This window comes from Macaca thibetana, chromosome 8, assembly GCF_024542745.1.
Source record: "Macaca thibetana thibetana isolate TM-01 chromosome 8, ASM2454274v1, whole genome shotgun sequence".
Lineage (NCBI taxonomy): Eukaryota > Metazoa > Chordata > Mammalia > Primates > Cercopithecidae > Macaca > Macaca thibetana.
In genome coordinates, this window is record NC_065585.1 from 100,456 (window position 1) to 124,679 (window position 24,224).

The 24,224-nt window shown below is 41.3% G+C and overlaps 2 protein-coding genes and 1 pseudogene across 5 annotated transcripts in view; 1 reads left to right on the forward strand and 2 right to left on the reverse strand.

Annotated features, from left to right (window-relative positions):
- The window catches only part of LOC126960995 (UPF0488 protein C8orf33), a 200,659-nt gene that overhangs the window by 22,581 nt on the left and 153,854 nt on the right, over positions 1-24,224 (reverse strand). The window lies entirely within an intron of this gene.
- Positions 1-24,224, forward strand: part of LOC126960947 (zinc finger protein 252-like) — a 52,643-nt gene that overhangs the window by 5,085 nt on the left and 23,334 nt on the right. Inside the window, exon 4 of one of the 3 annotated variants that reach the window (XM_050800862.1) lies at positions 3,871-3,984. The exons of the other annotated variants lie outside the window; for them this stretch is intronic. Coding sequence (XP_050656819.1) covers positions 3,871-3,984 — 114 coding nt within the window. The remainder of the gene's footprint in view (positions 1-3,870; positions 3,985-24,224) is intronic. 3 annotated transcript variants of the gene reach the window in all.
- LOC126960997 (transmembrane emp24 domain-containing protein 10-like) lies at positions 2,275-3,786 on the reverse strand (annotated as a pseudogene). Its single transcript, XR_007728159.1, has one exon. The product of XR_007728159.1 is annotated as a transmembrane emp24 domain-containing protein 10-like (transcript).

The window sequence follows — 24,224 nt, forward strand, 5'->3', positions numbered from 1 at the left end:
AGGCCGAGGCAGAAGAACCATCCGAACCCAGGAGGTGAAGGTTGCAGTGAGCTGAGATAGCACCGTTGCACTTCAGCCTGGGCATCACAGCAAGACTGTCTCAAAAAAAAAAAAAGTTTAAGGATGGAGCTTTTTTTTTTTTTTTTTTTGAGACAGAGTCTCGCTCTGCTGCCCAGACTGGAGTACAGTGGCTGGATCTCAGCTCACTGCAAGCTCTGCCTCCCAGGTTTACGCCATTCTCCTGCCTCAGCCTCCCGAGTAGCTGGGGCTACAGGCGCCCGCCACCTCACCCGGCTAGTTTTTTGTATTTTTAGTAGAGACAGGGTTTCACTGTGTTAGCCAGGATGGTCTCGATCTCCTGACTTCGTGATCCTCCCGCCTCAGCCTCCCAAAGTGCTGGGATTACAGGCTTGAGCCACCGCGCCCGCCCTTTAGGATGGATCTTAACCCACATGTTATTTTCTCTACTTGGATGCATCCTCTGTAACTTAGTATATGTAATACTACAGATACATTTTTTCAACATCTGCTGCCTATGGTAAGGACCTGCAACCAGGTTCTCAAAAGCAGTACCTGCCAGTTCTTAACAGCAGATGGCAATGTTGTACAAGTTAACAATGGAACTACTATTATGCCACCCCAGAGGAAGATACAAGAAGTCAAAAGGGAAAAAAAAAATAGAACCGATTTGGGTTCATAGTAGCAGGAACATAAACAGAATAGCCTAAGATTTTAACAACGTAACTCATTCCTTCTTCCACCTTTGTACTTTATCCAGGTCAACACATCAGGATTCTCTAACAATTCCAGTATTCTGCTGCTTTACTGTAAGATACATGTAATTCTTGCCACTGTGATTAAACAAGCCTTGTAATAGTCAGCAGGGTTAAAAAGAGATTACAGAAAGGATAAACTCCTACCTACTTTCTTGGGAGATGTGGGAAAGATTTCAAGTGACAACATTTTTCATAACTGTTTATAAACATGGTCATTTATATTCACGTTTTCTCTTATTTACATTAGTTTTGACCCTTAGGCACCTCATACTCCTACAGTGATTATTGGCTTTGCTTTCATTTGTTTTGGATTTTTAAGTATTTACTCTAAATGGTCCTCCTAGATATCTATTTTATACATCATATCTCTTAATTCTCTAGATGGAACACTGAAGGACAGGAATTAAGTGACTGGCCATGCAAGAAGAGTTGGAAATTTTACTTATTTTTCCTTGGTAGAAGTTATGTTAAAAATTCAAGCAACCACGTATCTAACAGAGGAGTTTTATCTGGGATGTATAAAAACTCTCAAAACTCAATAGTTAAAAGAATAAATGACTTAAATAGAAAATAGACAAAAGACATGAACAGAAATTTCAATGAAGAGGATATATAGATGGCAAATTAACATATGAAAAGATACTCAACATCATTAGCCACTGGAAAATGCAAATCAAAACCACATGTGGTATCATTACACACAGCTATGTGAATGGTTAAGATAAAAAAATAGTAGTAATACCAAACACTGGTAAGGATGTGAAGAAACTGGATCAGTCATACATTGCTGTATGAATTGTATGAGTGGCTGTATGTAAAAGGTACAGCCATTCTGGAAAAAGAGTAGGGTAGTTTCTTACAAAAATGTACGTTTACCACACAACCCAGCAATTGCCTTTTTGAGCATTTATCCCAGAAAATGAAAATATATGTTCACATAAAAACCTGTACATGAATGTTCACAGCAGCTTTATTAGTAAGGGCAAAAAACTGAAAACAACTCTTATGTCCTTTAGTAGGTGAATAGTTAAGCAAACTGTGGTACATCCATACCATGGCATACTACTCAGCAATCAAAAGGAAATGCCCAGACTTCACCACGATGCAATATATGCATGTAAGAAATCTGCACTTATACCCCCAAATATATGAAACATTTTTAAAAGAAAAAAAGGAAGAAACTATTGATACATGCAACAACTTGGATGAATTTCAACGGAATTATGCTGAATGAAAAAAAGTCAACCTCATAAGATTACATTCTATATAATTCCATCCATACAACATGCTTGAAATGACAAAATTACAGAGTTGGAGGACAGAACAGTGGCAGCCGCAGGTTTTGGTTAGGGGATAAGAAAGAGATGTGGCTGTGGCTGTAAAAAGGCAGTGGAAGGGATCCATGTGACAGAACTGTTCTGTCTGTCATGATGGTGGTCACATGAATCTACACATGTGATAATACTGTATAGAATTAAATACACATACACGAAAAATGTTCAAGCAGTTAAGCACGAATATTTTAATTGTCTAAAATGACATTTTCTTTAAGAGTTATCTACAGTTCAAAGCTCACTTTTATGAAGTGTCACATCCATCACCATTTTAAGAGACATAAAATCATGAAAAGATATCACCAGAAGCTACATAAACGTTTCAGCTAAGGGTAAAGAGAAAGTTAAGAGTGTTTTCGCAAGGAAATTGAAAGAGGACAATCCAAATGAAGTCAATATGGTCACACAAAAATCTTGGTAAAAGAACTAGAATGGAAGCCCAAACCGCTGAGCAAGTGGGAGAAGAAAAGAAAACATGGTTCAAACAGATCACACAAGGGAACCCAGGACAAATGCTGACTTTGACTTTATCTAGGTAATTCCTATCTTTCTGTCATAGGTGACTCTAATAATAGACCTATTGTTGCAAAAACCAGTCAAAATTCTACCAAATTAAAAAGAAGTCCCTCATTGACTTGTTGGGTATAGGTGGTACCCCATGTCCTCCCACACCAAAAGAGATCAGTTCTGGCAAGAAAGCTCCAACCCACCTTGATGGTGCTGCTGATAGGATGCCTTAGGCCAGGCATGTCCCAGCGATGTTCTGCTGGCTGAGGTACAAGGTGGGAGTAGAATATGCCTCATTCATTACTCGATCAACTTCTTGGCCTTGAAGAAGCATTGCAGGTAGAAGACCTGCCAGGTGGCTAGTCCAATGAGGCAGAACATTGAAAAGATGCTGAAGTATAGGACCCAAGTGTTTGTTGACTCATTGGTATCACACTTCTCCTCTTCTCTCTTCTTCATGTAGGCAAAATCATTAACAGTAGATTCTGAAAGGTCTTCTAGGTGTTGCAGCTTCACCTCTAATGGTTTGAGCTTCGCAACTTTTGCAATCTCTTCATAATTTTTTGCCTCCACTCCATGCTTCATGTCTAGCATCATGAGTTGGTCAGGTATCTGCCCTGTTCCCTTGCTCTCAAAACACACTTCAAACGTCATAATCTTCAGTGGTAAAGGAAAATTTCCTCCTTGGTTGCCTCCTTTTTGGAGTAGAAAATATGGCCAGCAGAATCTGTAATCTTGAGGAATGGCTGCACAGGCCGCCAGTGCCCCCAGACTGGTCGGAGATCTCGTACGCGCCAGTCACTAGCAGGTCCTTGTGGATCTCCTCATGGAGGCACTTGCGAGAATTAATGGGCAGATGGAAGGAAATGGCAAGGACCAAGCTGGGGCTGAGCAGGAACAAAAGCAGCAATGCCAACGGACAAGGGCCATGCCAGGCTGGTGGGCCGGACAAACCAGACATGGTGTTGGAGACTCATTCCCCCTTTAACCCTTCTGCTGGGCATCAACACCTCCTACTATGAGTCCTCTACCATGATGTGTTCAGGCCACAGTGCTGTCCTATCTATGCCCCCTGTCCCCCTGAAAAGCTAGTTTTGACCTTTCTTCAGCTTAGGCAGAGGTCTGTGTCTTTCTTCACGGTTAGAGACTAGGTGGCAGGGAAGCACACAACCATCACACAGACTCAGACCACAGGTCCATCCTACCCTCTACCTGGGTGAATTTTTGGCTCTTGTTTCCTTTCTCTGGAACAGGACTGCAAGCTTCCAAACCTGATGTCATCTCCAGGCTGGAACAGGGGGACAAACCATGGACCCCACACATCCTGAGAACTCAGAGGAGCTGGAGCTGGAGGCACAAGAGAGAATGTGAGTCTGCTCCCACTTTCTGCTTCTGTGGTAGGTGCTGCAGCTTCACTCACGAATCCCTTCTCTACAAGCTCCAGACAAATCTCTTGTTACCCTCAGGCCTTTGCTTTCCTCCTCCTTTTTCTATCTTGTCCTCTTTTCTTGCTGTTATTTGCCCCTGTTATCTCTCCATAAGTAGATTTGTGTTTTATTTACCCTAGAAAATGCTCTTTCAGCCACAAAAAAGAGCTCAAGTGTCTTTCCCTGGCAGCTGGCTCCCAGTCTCTTCACTTCCATGTCATCCACTCCTTAGGCTGTTTGGGAAAAATGCTAATTACATTTTTCCTCTGCTCTGACACCATAGCAACAATCAACAAAGACTTTGTGACCAAATGTGTGGAGGGCTTTTCCATGCTCCAAACAGCTCTAATTCAATTCCATTTTGGTGTTCTCTTCTTGGAGATAGCCTGACATCCCACAGGCTGAGGGCTCAGTCTCTGAGACTGTCCTCTCAAGGCACTACTTGTAAGTTCAAGATTTCCAAACTTCAGACCAACAGGATTCAAGTCGGAGTTCCCATGACCCTCACTCTGGGTTCTATTAATTTGCTGGAGCAGCTCACAGAACTCAGGGAAACACTTAGATTTGCCAGTTTAGGCCGGGCGCGGTGGCTCACGCCTGGAATCCCAGCAGTTTGGGAGGCCAAGGTGGGCAGATCACTTGAGGTCAGGAGTTCAAGACCAGTCTTACCAATATGGTGAAACCCCATCTCTACAAAAAATACAAAATTAGCCAGGCATGGTGATGTGCATCTGTAGTCCCAGTTAGGAGGATGAGTCATGAGAATCACTTGAACCCAGGAGGAAGAGGATGCAGTGAGCTGAGATCATGCCACTGCACTCCAGCCTGGGTGGCAGAGTGAGACCCTGTCTCAGAAAAGAAAAAAAAAAGAGATTTACCAATTTATTATAAAGGATAAAGGTGAAGAAATGTGTAGACTGTGGTATGGGGGAAGGGGTGTGGAGTTTTCATGCCCTCCCTGGGTGCATCACCCTCTAGGATCCTATCTACTTAGCTATCCAGCAGCTCTCTGAACCCTGTCCTCTTAGGTTTTTATAGAGACTTTATTATGTAGATATGATTGATTAAACCATTGGCCATTGGTGATCAACTTAACCTTTAGCTCCTTTCCCCTCTCTGAGTTTGGGGCTTTGGAGCTAAGAATCCCGACCCTGAAATCATGCCTTGGCCTTTCCAGTGATCAGCTTCATCCTAAAGCTGTCAGTCAACATAAGCCTACGAAAAGAAAGCACTTTGGAGATTACAAGGATTTTAGGAGTTGTATGCCAGGTCATGGGGGTGAAGACCAAATATATATTTCACACTGCCCACAGGGTTTGCTGACCAGCTCTGTTTTGGCTGCTTGGAGACGCCACTTAGACAGACGTTTGTTCTCTTCCAAGTCTCTCATTCCTGCTGTTATTCACTCAGAGCATCCCAGGCTGATTCTGGGTCTTAAGGAAACAGATGAGCTAGAAAGCATTTCTTCCTGTGTAGTGGGGGGCCTGAGCATGTAAACAGTAAGCAGAACAGAGTCCTGGGGCTCCATGCTGCCACACAGCTAACGTTGGTCATTTGTGCTTGATGCAGGCCTGGCACTGTGCTGTCACAGTGAATTTATGGAATTTGCCAATATCTCTTTACAATCTGTGCCCAGGAAACTGAGGCACAGAGAGATTAAATGGTGGCCCCAGATCACACAGCCGGCCAGGGACAGAACAGGGTTGGGTTCCTGGCAGATTTATCTCAGCTCCATACTCTTATTTATTTTCCTTAAGGAACCAGCTTTATTGAGGTGTAATTAACATACAATATGTTAACAAATATTTAAAGTATATAATTTTATATGTTTTGACATATGTATACACATGTGAAACCATTGCTACAATCTAGGGCAGATATATCCATCACCCCCAAAAGTTTTCTCCTCCTTCATCATCTTTCACTCCTTCCCACCTTTCTCACTCCTTCCCACTTATATCCTGAAGTAATTACTGATCTCCTTTCTGTCACTATAAATTATATTTTCTAGAGTTTTATGTGAAAATGGAATCATTGAGCATGTATTCTTTTGGTCTGGCTTTTATTCAACAAAATTATTTTGAGATGTGTTTATGTTGTATATCAATAATTCTTTTTATTTCTGAATAATATTGTATTGTTTGAATATACTACAATTTGTTCATACTCTGTTAACAAACATTTGAGTTGTTTTCGTTTTTTGGTCAGTATACATAAAGCTGCTGTGAACATTGCCTTCCACTCATCTTGTACCTCCCTAAGTTGTTGTGAGTTGTCAAGAATGGTTACTAGTCTCTCCCTTGTCCCCCAAGTGCAGTCACTCGTCCAGCATTAAGGCCAGGATTCATTGCTTTCCAGGGCTGCTGAATAGCTATCTTCCTGGCACTTTCCATTCTTACTCTCTTACATTGGAGTCACCATCTATTGAATTCCGTGTCTATTTGTTCATTTATTCCTTGTTTTGCTGAAGTACATCCTCAAATAGGTTGAGCCCTTTTGTGTCTCAATATGGCTTTATTCTACCCTCATGTTTCTGAGTCCTTATGTATGAAATGTTTTATAAACTTCATATAAGTCGAATTATTTTATTCAGTCTGACAGTCATTTTTTTTAGAGTGTGCAGTAAAGGGTTAACTCAGAGGCCTGCACTGCCCAAATCCTGCATATTCCAAAGGTCTTTAGGACTAACCCCTTGACTAGCTTCTTGGAGGTAACCTCTAAGCTGTTGGAATATTCTGCCTGGTAAAAGTATTTGAGTACACCTGGGGCCTTGGGCTATGCTGGTTTATGCTAACTATGTGATTTAAAGCAAACGCTTATTTCTGTTTGCCTGGGTCCCTGGACCACAGTGTATCAGATTAACCCCTGAGGGGAGCTGTCAAGGTACCTGAGTGCCCCAAGTCCATGTACTAACCATTAATAAAAATCCTGAACACTAAAGCTTAGGTGAGCTTCCCTGGTCATCAACACTTTGCATATGTTGTCACACATGGTGGCCGGAAGAATTAAGGTCTGTCCAGGTGACCCTACTGGAAGAGGATACCTGGAAGTTCACACTTGGTATCTCCTGGACCCTGTGTGGCATTTTCCTTTGCTGATTTTTAATTGTATCGTTTTGTCCTAATAAACTGTGTAATTGTGAGCATAAGAGCTTTTCTGAGTTCTGTGAGTCAGAAAATTAGTAAATTATCGAACATGAAGGTGGATTTGGGTACTCCTCGCAGAGTGCTTTGTCCATGTAAATGTAACACAATTATTGATAAAGTTGAGAGTAAGTCTGCCATCTTGCTATTTGTTTTCTATTTGTCTCATCTATTTTTTTCCTATACTATATTTTATATATATATATATATATATTTTTTTTTTTTTTTTTTTTTTTTTTGAGATGCAGTCTCACTCTGTCGCCCAGGCTGGAGTGCAGTGGTGCAGTCCCAGCTCACTGTAACCTCCACCTCCCAGGTTCAAGTGATTATCCTGCCTCAGCCTCCCAAGTAACTGGGACTACAGGTGCCCACCACCATGCCTGGCTAATTTTTTTATTTTTAGTAGGGATGGGGTTTCACCATGTTGGCCAGGATGGTCTGTATCTCTTGACCTCATGATCCAGCCACCTCGGCCTCCCAAAGTGCTGGGATTACAGGCGTGAAGCACTGCGCCCGGCCTCTTGTATTCTTTTGAATAAATCAAACTTTATATGTAATTTTATGTTTCTTCTCCATTAGCTTTTTAGCTGTACATTCTTTCTTTTTTTTTTTTTTTTTTTTTTTTTTTTTTGAGACGGAGTCTCGCTCTGCCGCCCAGGCTAGAGTGCAGTGGCCGGATCTCAGCTCACTGCAAGCTCCGCCTCCCGGGTTCACGCCATTCTCCTGCCTCAGCCTCCCGAGTAGCTGGGACTACAGGCGCCCGCCACCTCGCCCGGCTAGCTTTTTGTATTTTTTAGTAGAGACGGGGTTTCACCGTGTTAGCCAGGATGGTCTCAATCTCCTGACCTCGTGATCCGCCCGTCTCGGCCTCCCAAAGTGCTGGGATTACAGGCTTGAGCCACCGCGCCCGGCCTATGACTCTAATGATTAAATATGTCTCTTTGACTTACTATGGTCTACCTTAATATTTTTACCACTTCTTGGAAAATGCAAGATCCTTACAATTCCTTTCGTCCCTCTCCTTCCTTTCATTATTATTGTCACTTATTTTGTACTACCAACTTTGAAACCTCACCAGAGAGTTTATTCCATTGCTATTTCTTGACAGTAAATATTCATTTAGAGTTACCCTTTCTAGTGTTTTTCATTCCTTTCTGCAATTCTGTACTTCTGTTCAAGATCATTATTTTCAGTTTGAAATTTTTCCTTTAGTATTTCTTGTACTTAAGTTGACATTATTCTGTGAGCTTTTGTCTGAAAGTGTCTTTGTTTTCCTTTCTTGATTTTTTTCCTTTATTCAATGGATATGATGTATTAATTGATTTTTGGATGCTAAACAAACCTTACATTTCTGGGATAAGTCCCACTCAGTAATGGTGTATAATTTTATATATATATATTGTGGAATTTGATTTGCTAGCATTTTGTTGGGGAATTTTGTGTCTGTATTTATTAGAGATACTGATCTGTTGTTTTATTGTCTGTTTTTGGTATCAGGGTAATACTGTTTTCATTTGATTTGCTAATTTTGTTGGGGAAGTGTGTCTGTATTTTTAGAGATAGTTGTTTTATTGTCTGTGAAGGGTAAATTAGTTTTATTGGATAAGCGGGAAGTTTTCTCTCTTTTTTTGGAAGAGTTTGTGAAGAATTAGTATTAAGCCTTTTTTTCTATTCTGTAGTTCATTAGTTTCTGTTATATTCCTTATTTTCTACCTTCTGCTTGATTTGGGTTTAGTTCTTTGTTTGTTTGTTTTCCCCAGTGTTTTAAGGTTGATTTGGGTTTAGTTTGTTTGTTTGTTTTCCCCAGTGTTTTAAGGTAGAAGATTAGGTTGTTGATTTGCTCCCTTTTAAAAAAAAAAAATTAGGCATTGAGGGATGGCCAAGACAGCCAAATACAAACAGCTCCGGTCTGCAGCTCCCATTGAGACCAACACAGAAGATGGGTGATTCCTGCATTTCCAACTGAGGTACCCAGTTCATCTCATTGGGACCAGTTAGGTAGTGGAGAGGGAGTGGAAGCAGGGTGGAACATCGCTTCACCCAGGAAGTGCAAGGAGCCAGGGGACCTCCCTCCTCTCCCAGCTAAGAGAAGCCATGAGGGACTGTGCTACACAGCCTAGGTACTACACTTTTCCCATGGTTTTTACAATCTGCAGATCAGGAGATTCCCTCATGAGCCTACACCACCAGGGTCCTGGGTTTTAAGCACAAAACTGAGCGGCTGTTTAGGCAGGCACTGAGCTAGCTGCAGGAGTTATCTTCATACCCCAGTGGCACCTGGAATCCCAGTGAGACAGAACTGTTCACTCGCCTGGAAAGGGGGCTGAAGCCAGGAAGCCAAGTGGTCTTTCTCAATGAGTCCCACTCCCATGGAGCCCAGCAAGCTAAGAACCACTGGCTTGAAATTCTCACTGCCAGCACAGCAGTCTGGTGTTGACCTGGGACATTCAAGCTTGGAGGGGAAAGGAACAACTTCTGACATTACTGAGGCTTTAGTAGGCGGTTTTCCCCGATAGTGCTAAGAAGACCAGGAGGTTTGGACTGGGCGGAACACCACAGTGTGGTAAAGCAGCTGTGGCCAAACTGCTTCTCTAGATTTCTCCTCACTGGGCAGGGTATCTCTGAAGGAAATGCAGCAGCCCCAGTCAGGAGCTTATAGATAAAACTTTCATCTCCCTGGGACAGAGCACCTGGAGGGAGGGGCAGCTGTGGACACAGTTTCAGCAGACTTGATCTTTCCTGCCTGGCTGTGAAGAGAGCAGCTGATCCTGACAAGGGGGATTCTCCCAGCACAGCACACCAGCTCTGCTAAGGGACAGACTGCCTCCCCAGGTGGGTCCCTGAATCCCATACCACCTGACTGGGAGACACCTCTTAACAGGTCAACAGACACCTCATACAGGAGAGCTCCAGATGGCATCAGGTTAGTGCCCCATCAGGGATGAAGCTCCTAGAGGAAGGAGCAGGCAGCAATCTTTACTGTTCTGCAGCCTCCACTGGTGATAACCAAGTCAACAGGGTCTGGAGTGGACCTCCATCAAACTGCAGCAGACCTGCAGAAGGAGGGGTCTGACTGTTAAAAGAAAAACTGACTAACAGAATGCAACAATAACCACATCAACAAAAAAGACACACACACACACACATACAAACCCCCATCCAAAGGTCATCAGCCTCAAAGATCAAAGGTAGATAAATCCATGAAGATGAGGAAAAAACAGTACAAAAACACTGAAAATTCCAAAAAGCCTCTTCTCTTCCAAATGATCACAACTCCTCTCCAGCAAGGACACCAAACTGGATGGAGAATGAGATTGATAAATTGACAAAAGTAGGCTTCAGAAAGTGGGTAATAACAAACTCTCTGAGCTAAAAAAAAAAAAAAATGTTCTAACCCAATGCAAGGAAGCTAAGAAACTTGATAAAAGGTTACAGGAACTGCTAACTAGAATAACCAGTTTAGAGAGGAACATAAATGACCTGATGGAACTGAAAAACACAGCACAAGAACTTCATGAAGCATACACAAGTATCAATAGCTGAATTGATCAAGTAGAAGAAAGGGTATCAGAGAATGAAGATCACCTTGCTAAAATAAGGCATGAAGACAAGATTAGAGAGAAAAGAATGAAAAGGAATGAACAAAGCCTCCAAGAAATATGGGTCTATGTGAAAAGACCAAACCTATGATTGATTGGTGTATCTGAAAGCAATGGGTAGAATGGAACCAAGTTGGAAAACACACTTCAGGATATTATCCAGGAGAACTTCCCCAACCTAGCAAGATATGCCAACATTCAAATTCAGGAAATACACGGAACACCACTAAGATACTCCACAAGAAGATCAAACACAAGATGTATAATCATCAGAATCTCCAAGAGTGAAATGAAGGAAGAAAATGCTGAGGGCAACCAGAGAGAAAGGTCAGGTCACCTACGAAGGTAAGCCCATTAGACTAACAATGGATCTCTCTGCAGAAACCCTATAATCTAGAAGAGAATGGGGGCCAATTTTCAACATTCTTAAAGAAAAGAATTGGACCAGGTGCTGTGGCTCACGCCTGTAATCCCAGCACTTTGGGAGGCTGAGACAAGCAGATTACCTGAAGTCAGGAGTTCAAGACCAATCTGACCAACATGGAAGAAACCCTGTCTCTACTAAAAAATACAAAAATTAGCTGGGCATGGTGGTGCATACCTGGGAGGTGGAGGTTGCAGTGAGCTGAGATTGCGCCATTACACTCCAGGCTGGGCAGTAAGAGCAAAACTCCATCTCAAAAAAAAAAAAAAGAATATTCAACCCAAAATTTCATATCCAGCCAAACTAAGTTTCATAAGCAAAAGAGAAATAAAAGCCTTTCCAGGCAAGCAAATGCTGAGGGATTTTGTCACCAGCAGGCCTGCCTTACAAGAACTCCTGAAGGAAACGCTAAATATGGAAAGGAAACACTCATTCCAGCCACTGCAAAAGCGCACCAAAATATAGAGACCAATGACACTATGAAGAAACTGCATCAACTAATGTGCAAAATAACCAGCTAGCATCATGATGCCAGGATCAAATTCACACATAAAAATATTAATCTTAAATGTAAATGGGCTAAATGCCCCAATTAAAAGATGCAGACTGCCCAACTGGATAAAGAGTCAAGACCAATCAGTGTGCTGTATTCAGGAGATCGATCTCACATGCAAAGGCACACACAGGCTCAAAATAAAGGAATGGAGGAATATTTACCAAGCAAATGGAAAGCAAAGACAAAAAAACAGGAGTTGCAGCCCTAGTCTGATAAAACAGACTTTAAACCAACAAAGATCAAAAAAGACAAAGAAGGGCATTACATAATGGTAAAAGAATCAATGCAACAAGAGGAGCTAACTATCCTAAATATATATGCACCCAATACAGGAGCACCCAGATTCATAAAGCAAATTCTTAGAGACCTACAAAGAGATTTAGACTTTCACTCAATAATAGTGTGAGACTTTAACACCCCGCAGTCAATATTAGATTAACAAGACAAAAGATTAGCAGGCTTTATTTATTTTTTTAATTTATTTTTATTATTATTATTTTTTTTTTTTTTTTTTTTTTTTTTTTTTTTTTTTGAGGTGGAGTCTCACGCTGTTGCCCTGGCTGGAGTGCGGTGGTGCAATCTCAGCTCACCGCAAGCTCTGCCTCCTGAGTCCACACCATTCTTCTGCCTCAGCCTCCCGAGAATCTGGGACTACAGGCACGTGCCACCATGCCCAGCTAATTTATTTGCATTTTTAGTAGAGACAGAATTTCACTGTGTTAGCCAGGATGGTCTCAATCTCCTGACCTCATGATCTGCCCACCTTGGCCTCCCAAAGTGCTGAGATTACAGGTGTGATCCACCACACCCAGCCAGCATCCTTTAAAATTAAAGGATATTCAGGACTTGAAGTCTTCTCATTCTTGTCAGTGCCACATGGCACTTATTCTAAAATCAACCACATAATTGGAAGTAAAACACTCCTCTGCAAATGCAAAAGAATAGAAATCATAACAGCCTCCCAGACCACAGTGCAATCAAATTAGAACTCAGGATTAAGAAACTCAAAACCGTACAACTACATGGAAATTGAACAACCTACTCCTGAATGACTCCTGGGTAAATAACGAAATTAAGAATGAAATAAGTTCTTTGAAACCAATGAAACCAAACAGACAATGTACCAGACTTTCTGGGACACAGCTAAAGCAGCGTTAAGAGGGTAATTTATAGCACTAAATGCCCACATCAGAAAGCTGGAAAGATCTGAAATTGGCACCCTAACATCACAATTAAAACAACTAGAGAAGCAAGGGCAAACAAATTCAAAAGCTAGCAGAAGACAAGAAATAACTAAGATCAGAGCAAAACTGAAGGAGATACAGACAGGAAAAACCCTTCAATAATCAATGAATGCAGGAGATTTTTTTTTTTAAACATTAACAAAATAGACCACTAGCTAGACTAATGAAGAAAAGAGAGAAGAATCAAACAGATACAATAAAAAATAATAAAGGGGATATTACCACTGATCCCACAGAAATACAAACTATGATCAGAGAATACTATAAACACCTCTACACAAATTAGAAAATCTAGAAGAAATGGATAAATTCCTGGACATATGCACCCTCCCAAGACTAAACCAGGAAGGTGTCAAATCCCTGAACAGACCAATAACAAGTTCTGAAACTGAGGCAGTAATTCATAGCCTAACAACCCCAAAAAAGCCCAGAACCAGATAGATTCACAGCCAAATTCTACCAGAGGTATAGAGAGGAACTGGTACCATTCCTTCTGAAACTATTCCAAAGAATAGAAAAAGAGGGAATCCTCCATAACCTTTTTATGAGGCCAGCATCATCCTGATACCAAAACCTGACAGAGACACAACAAAAAAAGAAAATTTCAGGTCAGTATCCCTGATGAACATTGATGCAAAAATGCTCAATAAAATACTGGCAAACCGAATCCAGCAGCATATCAAAAAGCTTATTCATCAAGATCAAGTCAACATCATCCTTGGGATGCAGGGCTGGTTCATCATAGGCAAATCAATAAATGTAATCCATCACATAAACAGAACCAATGGCAAAAACCGCATGATTATCTCAATAGATGCAGAAAAGGCCTTTGAAAAAATTCAACATCCCTTCATGTTAAAAACTCTCAATCAACTAGGTATTGATGGAACATATCTCAAAATAATAAAAGCTATTTATGACAAACCCATAGCCAATATCATACTGAATAGGCAGAAGCTGGAAACATTCCCTTTGAAAACCGGCACAAGACAAGGATACCCTCTCTCACCACTCCTATTCAACATAGTATTGGACGTTCTGGCCAGGGCAATCAGGCAAGAGAAAGAAATAAAGAGTATTCAAATAGGAAGAGAGGCAGTCAAATTGTGTCTATTTGACTGTATATTTGGAAAACCCCATTGTCGGCCAGGCACGGTGGCTCACACCTGTAATCCCAGCACTTTGGGAGGCCAAGGCAGGTGGATCACGAGGTCAGGAGATTGAGACCATCCTGGCTAACATGGTGAAACCCCATCTCTACTAAAAATCCAAAAAAATTAGCCGGGCGTGAGCCAAGATTGTGCCACTGCACTCTGGCCTGGGCGACAGAGCAAGACTGCATCTCAAAAAAGAAAAAAAAAATCAGGAAACAACAGATGCTGGCAAGGCTGTGGAGAAATAGGAATGCCTTTACACTGTTGGTGGGAGTGCGAATAAGTTCAATCATTGTGGAAGACAGTGTGGTGATTTCTCAAGGATCTAGAACCGGAAATACCAGTTGACCCAGCAATCCCATTACTGAGTATATACCCAAAGGATTGTAAATCATTCTGCTATAAAGATAACATGCACACATACATTTCTTGTAGCACTATTTACAATAGCAAAGACTTGGAACCAACCAAAATGCCCATCACAGATAGACTGGATAAAGAAAATGTGGCATATATACACCATGGAATACTATGCAGCCATAAAGAAGAATAAGTTGATGTCCTTTGCAGGGACATGGATAAAACTGGAAGCCATAATTCTCAGCAAACTAACACGGGAACAGAAAACCAAAAACGATATGTTCTCACTCGTAAGTGGGAGTTGAACAGTGAGAACACATGGACATAGGGAGGGGAACATCACACACCAGGGCCTGTCACAGGGTGAGGGGCAAGGGGAGGGAAAGCATTAGAACAAATGCATGTGGGCTAAAAACCTAGATGACAGGTTGATAGGTGCAGCAGAGCACCATGGCACATGTATACCTATGTAACAAACCTGCAGGTTCTGCACATGTATCCCAGAACTTAAAGTTTCTGAAAAAGAAAAAAGAAAAATTTTTTTAACTTTAAAAAATGTAGGCATTGACAGCTACAAATTTCCCTTTAAGCACTGATTTAGCTGCATCCCACAGGTTTTGATATGTTGTGTCTTCCTTTTCATTCATCTCGAAGTATTTTCTAATTTTGCTTTGTACTTCTTGTTTGACCCATTGGTTATTTAGTACTATGTTACTTAATTTTTACATATTTGTGAATTTAGCAAATTGTTTTCTGTTATTAGTTTCAGTTTCATTCCATTATGTTTAGAAAACATAATGACAAGGAAACTTGTACAATTTCAGTCTTTTTAAACTTTTCAAGGCTTGTTTTATGGCCTCACCTATGATCTGTCCTGGAAAATATTCCATGTGTACTTGAGAAAAATGTATATTCTGCTGTTGTTGTGTGGAGTATTCTCTAACAACTTATATGTTTGTTAAGTCTAGTTTGTATATAGTGTTCTAAATCTTCTACTCTTGTCCCTCAGTATCCATGGGGGATTGGTTCCAGGAACCCCTCCAAATACCAAACTCCACAGATGCTCAAGTCCCTTATATAAAATGGTGTAATATTTTCATATAACCTATGTACATCCCCCTCCTATATACTTTAATACAATGTAAATGCTATGTAAATAGTTGTTAAACTGTACTGTCTAGGGAATAATGACAAATCTGTATATGTTCAGTACAAATGCAACCATGCTTTTTGTTTGATTTCCAATTTTTTTTTGTATTTGTGGTCACTTGAATCCATTGATGCAGAATCCCTAGTGTATTAGTCTATTTTCACACTGCTGTGAAGAACTACCTGAGACTGAGTAATTTATAAAGGAAAGAGGTTTAATTGACTCATAGTTCTACATAGCTGGGGAGGCCTCAGGAAACTTACAGTCATGGCAGAAAGTAAAGGGGAAGGGAAGTAAGGCACGTCTTACATGGCAGCAGCAGTGGGCGGGGAGGGTCGACTGCCAAGCACTTTTAAACCATCAGGTCTTGTGAGAACTCACTATCATGAGAACAGCCTGGAAACCACCCCCATGATCCAATCACCTCCCACCAGGTCTCTCCCTCAACATGTTGGGATTAAAATTTGAGAAGAGATTTGGATGGGGACACAGAGCCAAACTGTATCACCTAGATACAGAGGGCCAACTGAATTTCCTTGTTGATCTTCTGGTTAGATGTTCTATCCAAATTGGAAGTGGGGTTTGAAGTCTCTGACAACTGTTGTTGAACTATATATTTCCCCCCAACACGGAGACCAGCTCGGTCGGAGAGACCCTAACCCAGGGGCGCTAGAGAAATTAAAGACACACACACAGAAATATAGCGGTGTGAAGTGGGGAATCAGGGATCTCACAGCCTTCAGAGCTGAGAGCCCCAAACAGAGATTTACTCACATATTTATTAACAGCAAACCAGTCATTAGCATTGTTTCTATAGATATTAAATTAACAAAAATTATCCCTTATGGGAAATGAAGGGATGGGCCGAATTAAATGAATAGGTTGGGCTAGTTAACTGCAGCAGGAACACGCTCTTAAGACACAGTTCACTCATGCTAATTGTGGCTTAAGAATGCCTTTTAGTGGTTTTCCACCCTGGGCGGGCCAGGTGTTCCTTGCCCTTATTCCCGTAAACCTGTCACAACCTTCCAGCTTGGGGGTTAGGGCCATTATGGACATATCACAGTGCTGCAGAAATTTTGTTTATGGCCAATTTTGGGGCCAGTTTATGGCCAGATTTTGGGAGGCTTGCTCCCAATATGTCTCCCTTCTTTGATTTGCAAAGAGATAAAAGCAAGGGCAGCTTTGTCACGGTGAGCTACTTCTCGCAGGAGTTGGGATCTGCATCTGCAGACTGTACAAAGACAACACAGATTAAAAGCACAACCATCATTGAAATCACAGAGCTTCCAAGTGTTTTTATCCATTTAAATGGGTTACTAGCTGCTAATCTGTCTGCAGCTCCTTTAAGCACTCTATTTCTGGCATTAAGGTCAGGTGTGCCTGGGATGCTTTAAATATTTGTTCTTTTAATTTTGCAATATCCAAAACCAAGTTTGTAGAGTGTCTTTCTAGATGCTTTTTTATTCTTTCCCAAATTTTGATCTTATTAAGAGCATTTAATAGTTTCCACAAATCCTTATGTTTACCTCCTAGAGCGGGCCATATCATTTGAGGTTGAGGTGCCACTATATCACCGTGGTTCCAGATAATAGGAACTTTTGCCGTGCTTCTTATAATTTCTACCATCTGACTGTTTTGTTCAGATCAGCTGAACATAGTGTGACCGTGCCACGCAGACTCAGGTGCAGTTCAAGCTAAACATCCTCTTAGGGGACCAATTAATAATGATTCCATAGGAATCATTGTGTAGCACCTCTCTGCCTGTTCTGCAAAGCAATCTTCCTAAACAAGTACGTTCATTTTTTTCTAACTGGGTCCAATTCTGTTTACAAATAGGTTTTTGAGGGTGGTATGCCTCAATTATAGGAGCAGATTTATTATGGTAAATACTGAGATCAGAAAGCATGTGTAACTGTGTCAGAGTGATTGCATCTAGGCATTATTACCAACCCTTATGGAAAGAATACTCATGGCTGTGGTGATAACTGCTATCATAGCTACAATTAAATTACTCATTGTGACTAGTTGCCCCACTTTCCTTAGGTTTTCTTCTGCCATCTGTGACAGCTTCTTGATCTGTCCCCAGGTGGGTGGCTGTGTTCAACGGTTGTTGCTTGTGACAGTTGGGGTCCTCCTCAGCGTCAGCCTCAACATGGCTGCAACTGAGGGGTCCTCAGGATCCTCCCAGAGTCTCTTCCTCGACATCTGGCTCGTAAGGTTTCAGGTGTCTTGATGGTATCCAAATCGACTGTTGATTTTGGCCTGGAGAAAAACAAGCATAACCTCTTCCCCAAGTTATTATTTTGCCTATTTCTTAACTTTTTGTTATTGGATCTTTTCACCAAATGATGCTAGATTCAGTTGTGTATGGGCTGTCCTGTAATCTGTATTTCTCTTCCTTGTCTGTTTTTGTCATCAGTTGTTGTTCTGTATGAAATCATAACTGAGCATTTTCTTTTTTTTTTTTTTTTTTTTTTTTTTTTTTTGAGACGGAGTCTCGCTCTGTCACCCAGGCTGCAGTGCAGTGGCCGGATTTCAGCTCACTGCAAGCTCCGCCTCCCGGGTTCACGCCATTCTCCGGCCTCAGCCTCCGGAGTAGCTGGGACTACAGGCGCCCGCCACCTCGCCCGGCTAGCTTTTTGTATTTTTTAGTAGAGACGGGGTTTCACCGGGTTAGCCAGGATGGTCTCGATCTCCTGACCTCGTGATCCGCCCGTCTCGGCCTTCCAAAGTGCTGGGATTACAGGCTTGAGCCACCGCGCCCGGCCATAACTGAGCATTTTCAATTAACTGTGTGGAGTGAACCACGTATGAGGAATCAGAAATCACAGTAATAGGCATATCAAAATCAGTCAATACCTCAGTTACAGCTACAAGCTCTGTTTTTTGAGCTGAAGTATAGGACGTCTGGAAAACTTTACTTTTTGAGCCAAAATAAGAAGCTTTGCCATTGCTAGACCCATCTGTAAAAACATTCTCAGCACCTTCAGTTGGTTTAAATTTAGTTATTTTAGGGAAAATCCAATTAGTTGATTTCAAAAACTGAAACAGCTTCGTTTTAGGAAAATGATTATCGAGAATGCCCACAAAGTCAGCTAAATGGATTTGCCAAGTAAGACTATAAAAGCTTGCTGTATTTGTGCCTTTGTGAGAGGGACAATAATTTTTCCAGGATCATATCCATGATATTTAACAATCCGAGTTCTCCCAATCCCTATCATAGTAGTGATTTGACCTAAATAAGGAGTTAGAGTCCGTGGATTAGTATGTGGAAGAAAAAGCCACTCTACTAAGTCCTGTTCTTGAACAATAACACCAGTAGGTGAATGCTGAGCTGAAAAAGTTAGCAAATCTAGAGTCTTCTCTGGATCTATTCTATTTATCTGAGCTTTATGGACTTGCTTCTCAATCAGTTGTAACTTGACCTCACCCTCCTTTGTTAATTGCTGAGGGCTAATGAGACTAGGATTTCCTCTAAGGATAGACAACAGATTACTCATGGCATGGGTAGGAATGCCTAGAGCAGGTCATATCCGGTTAATATCCCCTAGTAATTTTTGAAAATCATTTAGTGTTTTTAATTTATCTCTACATATGGTTAGTTTCTGTGGCACAATGGTAGTGTCATTTACTAAAGTCCCCAAGTAGGAGTAAGGAGGAGGAGTATGAATTTTTTCAGGAGCTATAATTAAACCAGCATGAGAAATTGAATTTTGCAAGTGATCATAACATTGGAGTAATTCTCGAGTGGGGGCAGCACAAAGTATATCATCCATATAATGAATAATGTAACACTGTGAAAATATTTAACAAGTAGGTTCCATTGCTTGCCCCACATACATCTGGCAAATAGACTGTTTAACATGCCCTGTGGCAACACTTTCCAATGATAACGCTTAGCAGGCTGCAGGTTGTTTACTGCAGGAATTGTAAATGCAAACCGTTCACAGTCTTGCTCAGCTAAAGGCATAGTAAAGAAACAGTCTTTTAAGTCTATGACTATTAAAGGCCAATTTTTTGGAATTATAGCAGGAGAAGGCAATCCTGGCTGTAATGCTCCCATAGGTTGTATAACTGAATTGGTGGCTCTTAAGTCAGTTAACATTCTCCATTTTCCTGATTTTTTCTTGATTGTGAAAACTGGAGAATTCCAAGGAGAAAATGTTGGAGCTATGTGCCCATTTTCTAGTTGTTCAGCAACTAATTTCTCTAAAGCTTCCAGTTTCTCTTTACTTAGCGGCCATTGTTCTATCCAAATTGGCTTATCTTTTTTAACCATTTTAAAGGTATATGTTCTAGAGGCTTAACAATGGCCACCATCAAAAATGTTTTCCTCATCTTTGGTGGGAACTCTGTTTTTCTGCTTGAAGCGGTTCTTTCAAACCTGGCAAATTTTGTTCTAGTCCCATACCAGGGACATACCCCATTTCAGGCATTGTATGTTGACTTTGAGGGCTATATAATTGTTTTGGAATTAGAACTTGTGCTCCCCGTTGTTGTAATAAATCTCTTCCCCATAAATTTGTAGGTACAGAAGTTATCATTGGTTAAATAATCCCAGGTTGTCCATCAGGCCCCTCACAATGCAAAATATAACTACTTTGATAAACTTCAGCGACTTTACCAACTCCAACCACGTTAAATTGAGTGGGTGGAATTGGTCACGTGGACGGCCAGTGCTGTAGATAAATGATGGAAATGTCCGCTCCTGTATCTACCAAAACTTTAAATTTCTTTCCTTGAATAGTTATTTCACAGGTAGAACGTTTATCAGTAATTTGATTTACCCAATAAGCCGCTTTGCCTTGTTTATTTGCACTTCCAAATCCTCCTGTTCGTTTAATTTCACTTTTTCCGATTCCCACATATGGCACAATCAGGAGCTGTGCTATGCGCTCTCCTGGCTTTGCTTTCCAGGGAACAGAAGCAGATATAACAATCTGAATTTCCCCATTGTAATCTGAATCAATGACTTCTGTATGTATATGTACGCCTTTTAAACTTAAACTAGACCTTCTTAAAAGTAATCCTATTATCCCTGCTGTCAAGGGTCCACAGACTCCTGTTGGGACCTTTTGCAGGGGTTCCCCAGGCAGAAGGCTCACAGCTTTTGTGCAGAAAAATCTACTGTGGCACTACCAGCTGTGGTGGGGGACAGACATTGTACAGGAGTGAGGGAATGGCCTGAACTAGAAATGCCCCGGTTTAGAATGGGGCCAGGGACGAGTCCCTCATGGTGTTTCCCGAAATCGGGTTCCCATCTTTATCAAACTTAGAGTGACATTTACTAGCCCAGTGTTTTCCTTTTTTACATTTTGGACATATTTCAGGCTCAACAGTTTTCTTTTTTCCCCTATCTGGCGGCCTGATTTGCTGATTTTTTCTACATTCTATTTTAGTATGACCATGCTTCCCATAGTTAAAACAAGCTCCAGGAAATGGAGTGTTTCCTTTATCCACTCTCAGTCCTGCCATTGCCTGTGCCAACAAGGTAGCTTTATGCAGATTACCTCCGATACCATCACAGGCCTTGATATAATCAACTAAATGTGCTTTCCCTTTGATAGGTCACAGAGCAGCCTGACAATCGGGATTAGCATTGTCGAAAGCTAATAACTGCAATACTATATCCTGAGCAGCCGAATCTGCAATCATCTTTTTAAGAGACTCCTGTAACTGAGTTATAGAATCAACATATGGTTCCCTTGGTCCCTGTTTTATAGCACTAAAGGAAGGGTATTGTTCTCCACCTGAAGTGATTTTTTTTTTCCCAAGCTCTAATGCACACTCCTCTAAGCTGTCCTTTGGCATCATCCTGCATGACCAGTTGTGCATCTAAACCAGCCCAGCTGCCAACCCCCAAAAGTTGGTCTGCGGTTACATTAATCTGAGGTTGGGCCTGGGCCTTGCGAGCAGCCTGAATGGAAGCTTCATCTGCCCACCAAGCTTTAAATTGTAAGAACTGAGCCAGAGTTAGACAAGCTTGAGTAAGAGCATCCCACTCAGTAGGAATCATCCGACTGGAAATAGCAACATTCTTCAACAGTCCCATTACAAAAGGAGAACCTGGTCCATACTGATTTATAGCTTGTTTTAATTCTTTGAGTAATGTAAAAGGAAAAGGCTCAAATGTAGCTGTAATATTTCCCTCTTGAACTGGAGTGTGTATTCTAACCGGGAACTTCGAAGCCTCTAAATCACCCTCTCATCTAGCTTGCTGAACTCCTGCCTGAATAGAATTAAGAGCAGTCACTGGAGGCACTGCTTGAAAAGTCACTGGGGCAACTACTTTTTGCACAGTGTCCTCCAGAAAAGAAAGATTTGTGGGGTCATTTTCTTCAAAATAATAATGAGGGGGTGCAGAAGAGTAGGGATGAACTTCTCCTTCCTTTGCCGGTTTAGCTTTGGCTGGCAAATAAACATGCTCTGTAACCTCTGCTGTTACTTCGTTATACTCTTGTTCCTCCTCATCATCAGTGTGAAAAAGTTCCAAGGTGGAAAGAACCAGCCCCCAAACTTGCCCCATTGTTACCCTGACGCTTCCGAGCTCCCCTTCTTTGTGACGTGAGAAATCAGGGGTCTCACAGCCTTCAGAGCTGAGAGCCCTGAACAGAGATTTACCCACATATTTATTAACAGCAAACCAGTCATTAGCATTGTTTCTATAGATATTAAATTAAAAGTATCCCTTATGGGCTGGGCGTGGTGGCTCACAGCTGTAATCCCAGCACTTTGGGAGGCCGAGGGGGGCGGATCACAAGGTCAGGAGATCGAGACCACGGTGAAACCCCGTCTCTATTAAAAATACAAAAAATTAGCTGGGCGCGGTGGCAGTCGCCTGTAGTCCCAGCTACTCAGGAGGCTGAGGCAGGAGAATGGCCTGAACCCGGGAGGTGGAGCTTGCAGTGAGCCAAGATTACGCCACTGCACTCCATCCTGGGGCACAGAGTGAGACTCTGTCTCAAAAAAAAAAAAAAAAAAAAAAAAAAAACAGTATCCCTTAGGGGAAATGAAGGGATGGGCCGAATTAAATGAACAGGTTGGGCTAGTTAACTGCAGCAAGAACACGCTCTTAAGACAGTTTGCTCATGCTAATTGTTTGTGGCTTAAGAATGTCTTTCAGTGGTTTTCCACCCTGGGCTGGCCAGGTGTTCCTTGCCCTTATTCCCGTAAACCTACAACCTTACAGCTTGGGCGTTAGGGCCATTATGGACATATCACAGTGCTGCAGAAATTTTGTTTATGGCCAGTTTTGGGGCCAGTTTATGGCCAGGTTTTGGGGGGTTTGCTCCCAACACCCCAATTCTTTCAACCTTTCATTGCACATTCTTTGAAGCTCTGTTGTTAGCTGTGTATATGTTTACAAGTGTTATAACTTATGAGTTGACCCTTTTATCATTATAAAATGTCCCTCTTTATCTCTGGTAGCATGTTACATTTTAAAGTCTATTTTGTTGTTATTAGTATAACCACTCTAGCTTTATTATGGTCGCTATTTGCATAACACAGGGTATCTTATTTGATTTATGATTTTTCAACTTCACAATGGTACAAAATCATTCTGTTTTTCACTTCCAGTACAGTAGTCAATAAATTGCATGATATTCAACACTTTACTATAAAATAGGCTTTGTATTAGATTATTTTGCCCAACTGTAGGCTAATGTAAATGTTCAGAGCATGTTTCAGGTAGGCTAGGCTAAGCTATGATGTTTGATAGGTTAGATGTATTAAATGCATTTTTTACTTATTAGTCCATTCTCACACTACTATAAACAAATACCTGATACTGGGTAATTTGTAAGGAAAAGAGGTTTAATTGGCTCACAGTTCTGCAGGCTATACAGGAAGCATACCAGCTTCTGCTTCTAGGGAGGCCTCAGGAAACTTAAAATTATAGCAGGAGGTGAAGGGGAAGCAGGCACATCTTACATGGCTGGAGCAGGAGGAAGAGATACAGGAAGGAGGTGCCACACACTTAACCAGATCTCACTAGAACTCTATCACAAAAACAGCAACAGGGGGATGTGCTAAGCCATTCATGAGAAACTGCCCCCATGATCCAATCACTTCCTACGAGGCTCTATCTCCAGCATTGGGGATTGCATTTCAGCATGAGATTTGGGTGGGGACATAGATCCAAACCGTATCAACTTCTATATTTTCAACATATGATGGGTTTTTCAGGACATAACACCATTGTAAGTTGAGAAGCATCTGTGTATCTTTTTCCATTCTTTTACTTCCAATCTGTTTATATCTTTGAACCTAAAGTATATTTCCTATAGACAGCATATAGTTGGATATTGTTTTTTAATCCACTGTGACTCTGCCTTTTTTTCCTTTCTTTTTTTCTTTCTGCCTTTTCTTTGAATTGTTTAGTCACATTTATTGTAGTTTGTTGTGTAGTTGGGTTTACATCTGCCATTGTGCTCTTTGTATTTTGTATATCTTGTGTCTTTTCTGTTCCACCATTCCTCCTTAATTTTTTTCTTTTGCATTGAGTAGATTTTACTTTATTTTTATTTTTAGAGTCAGGTCTTGCCC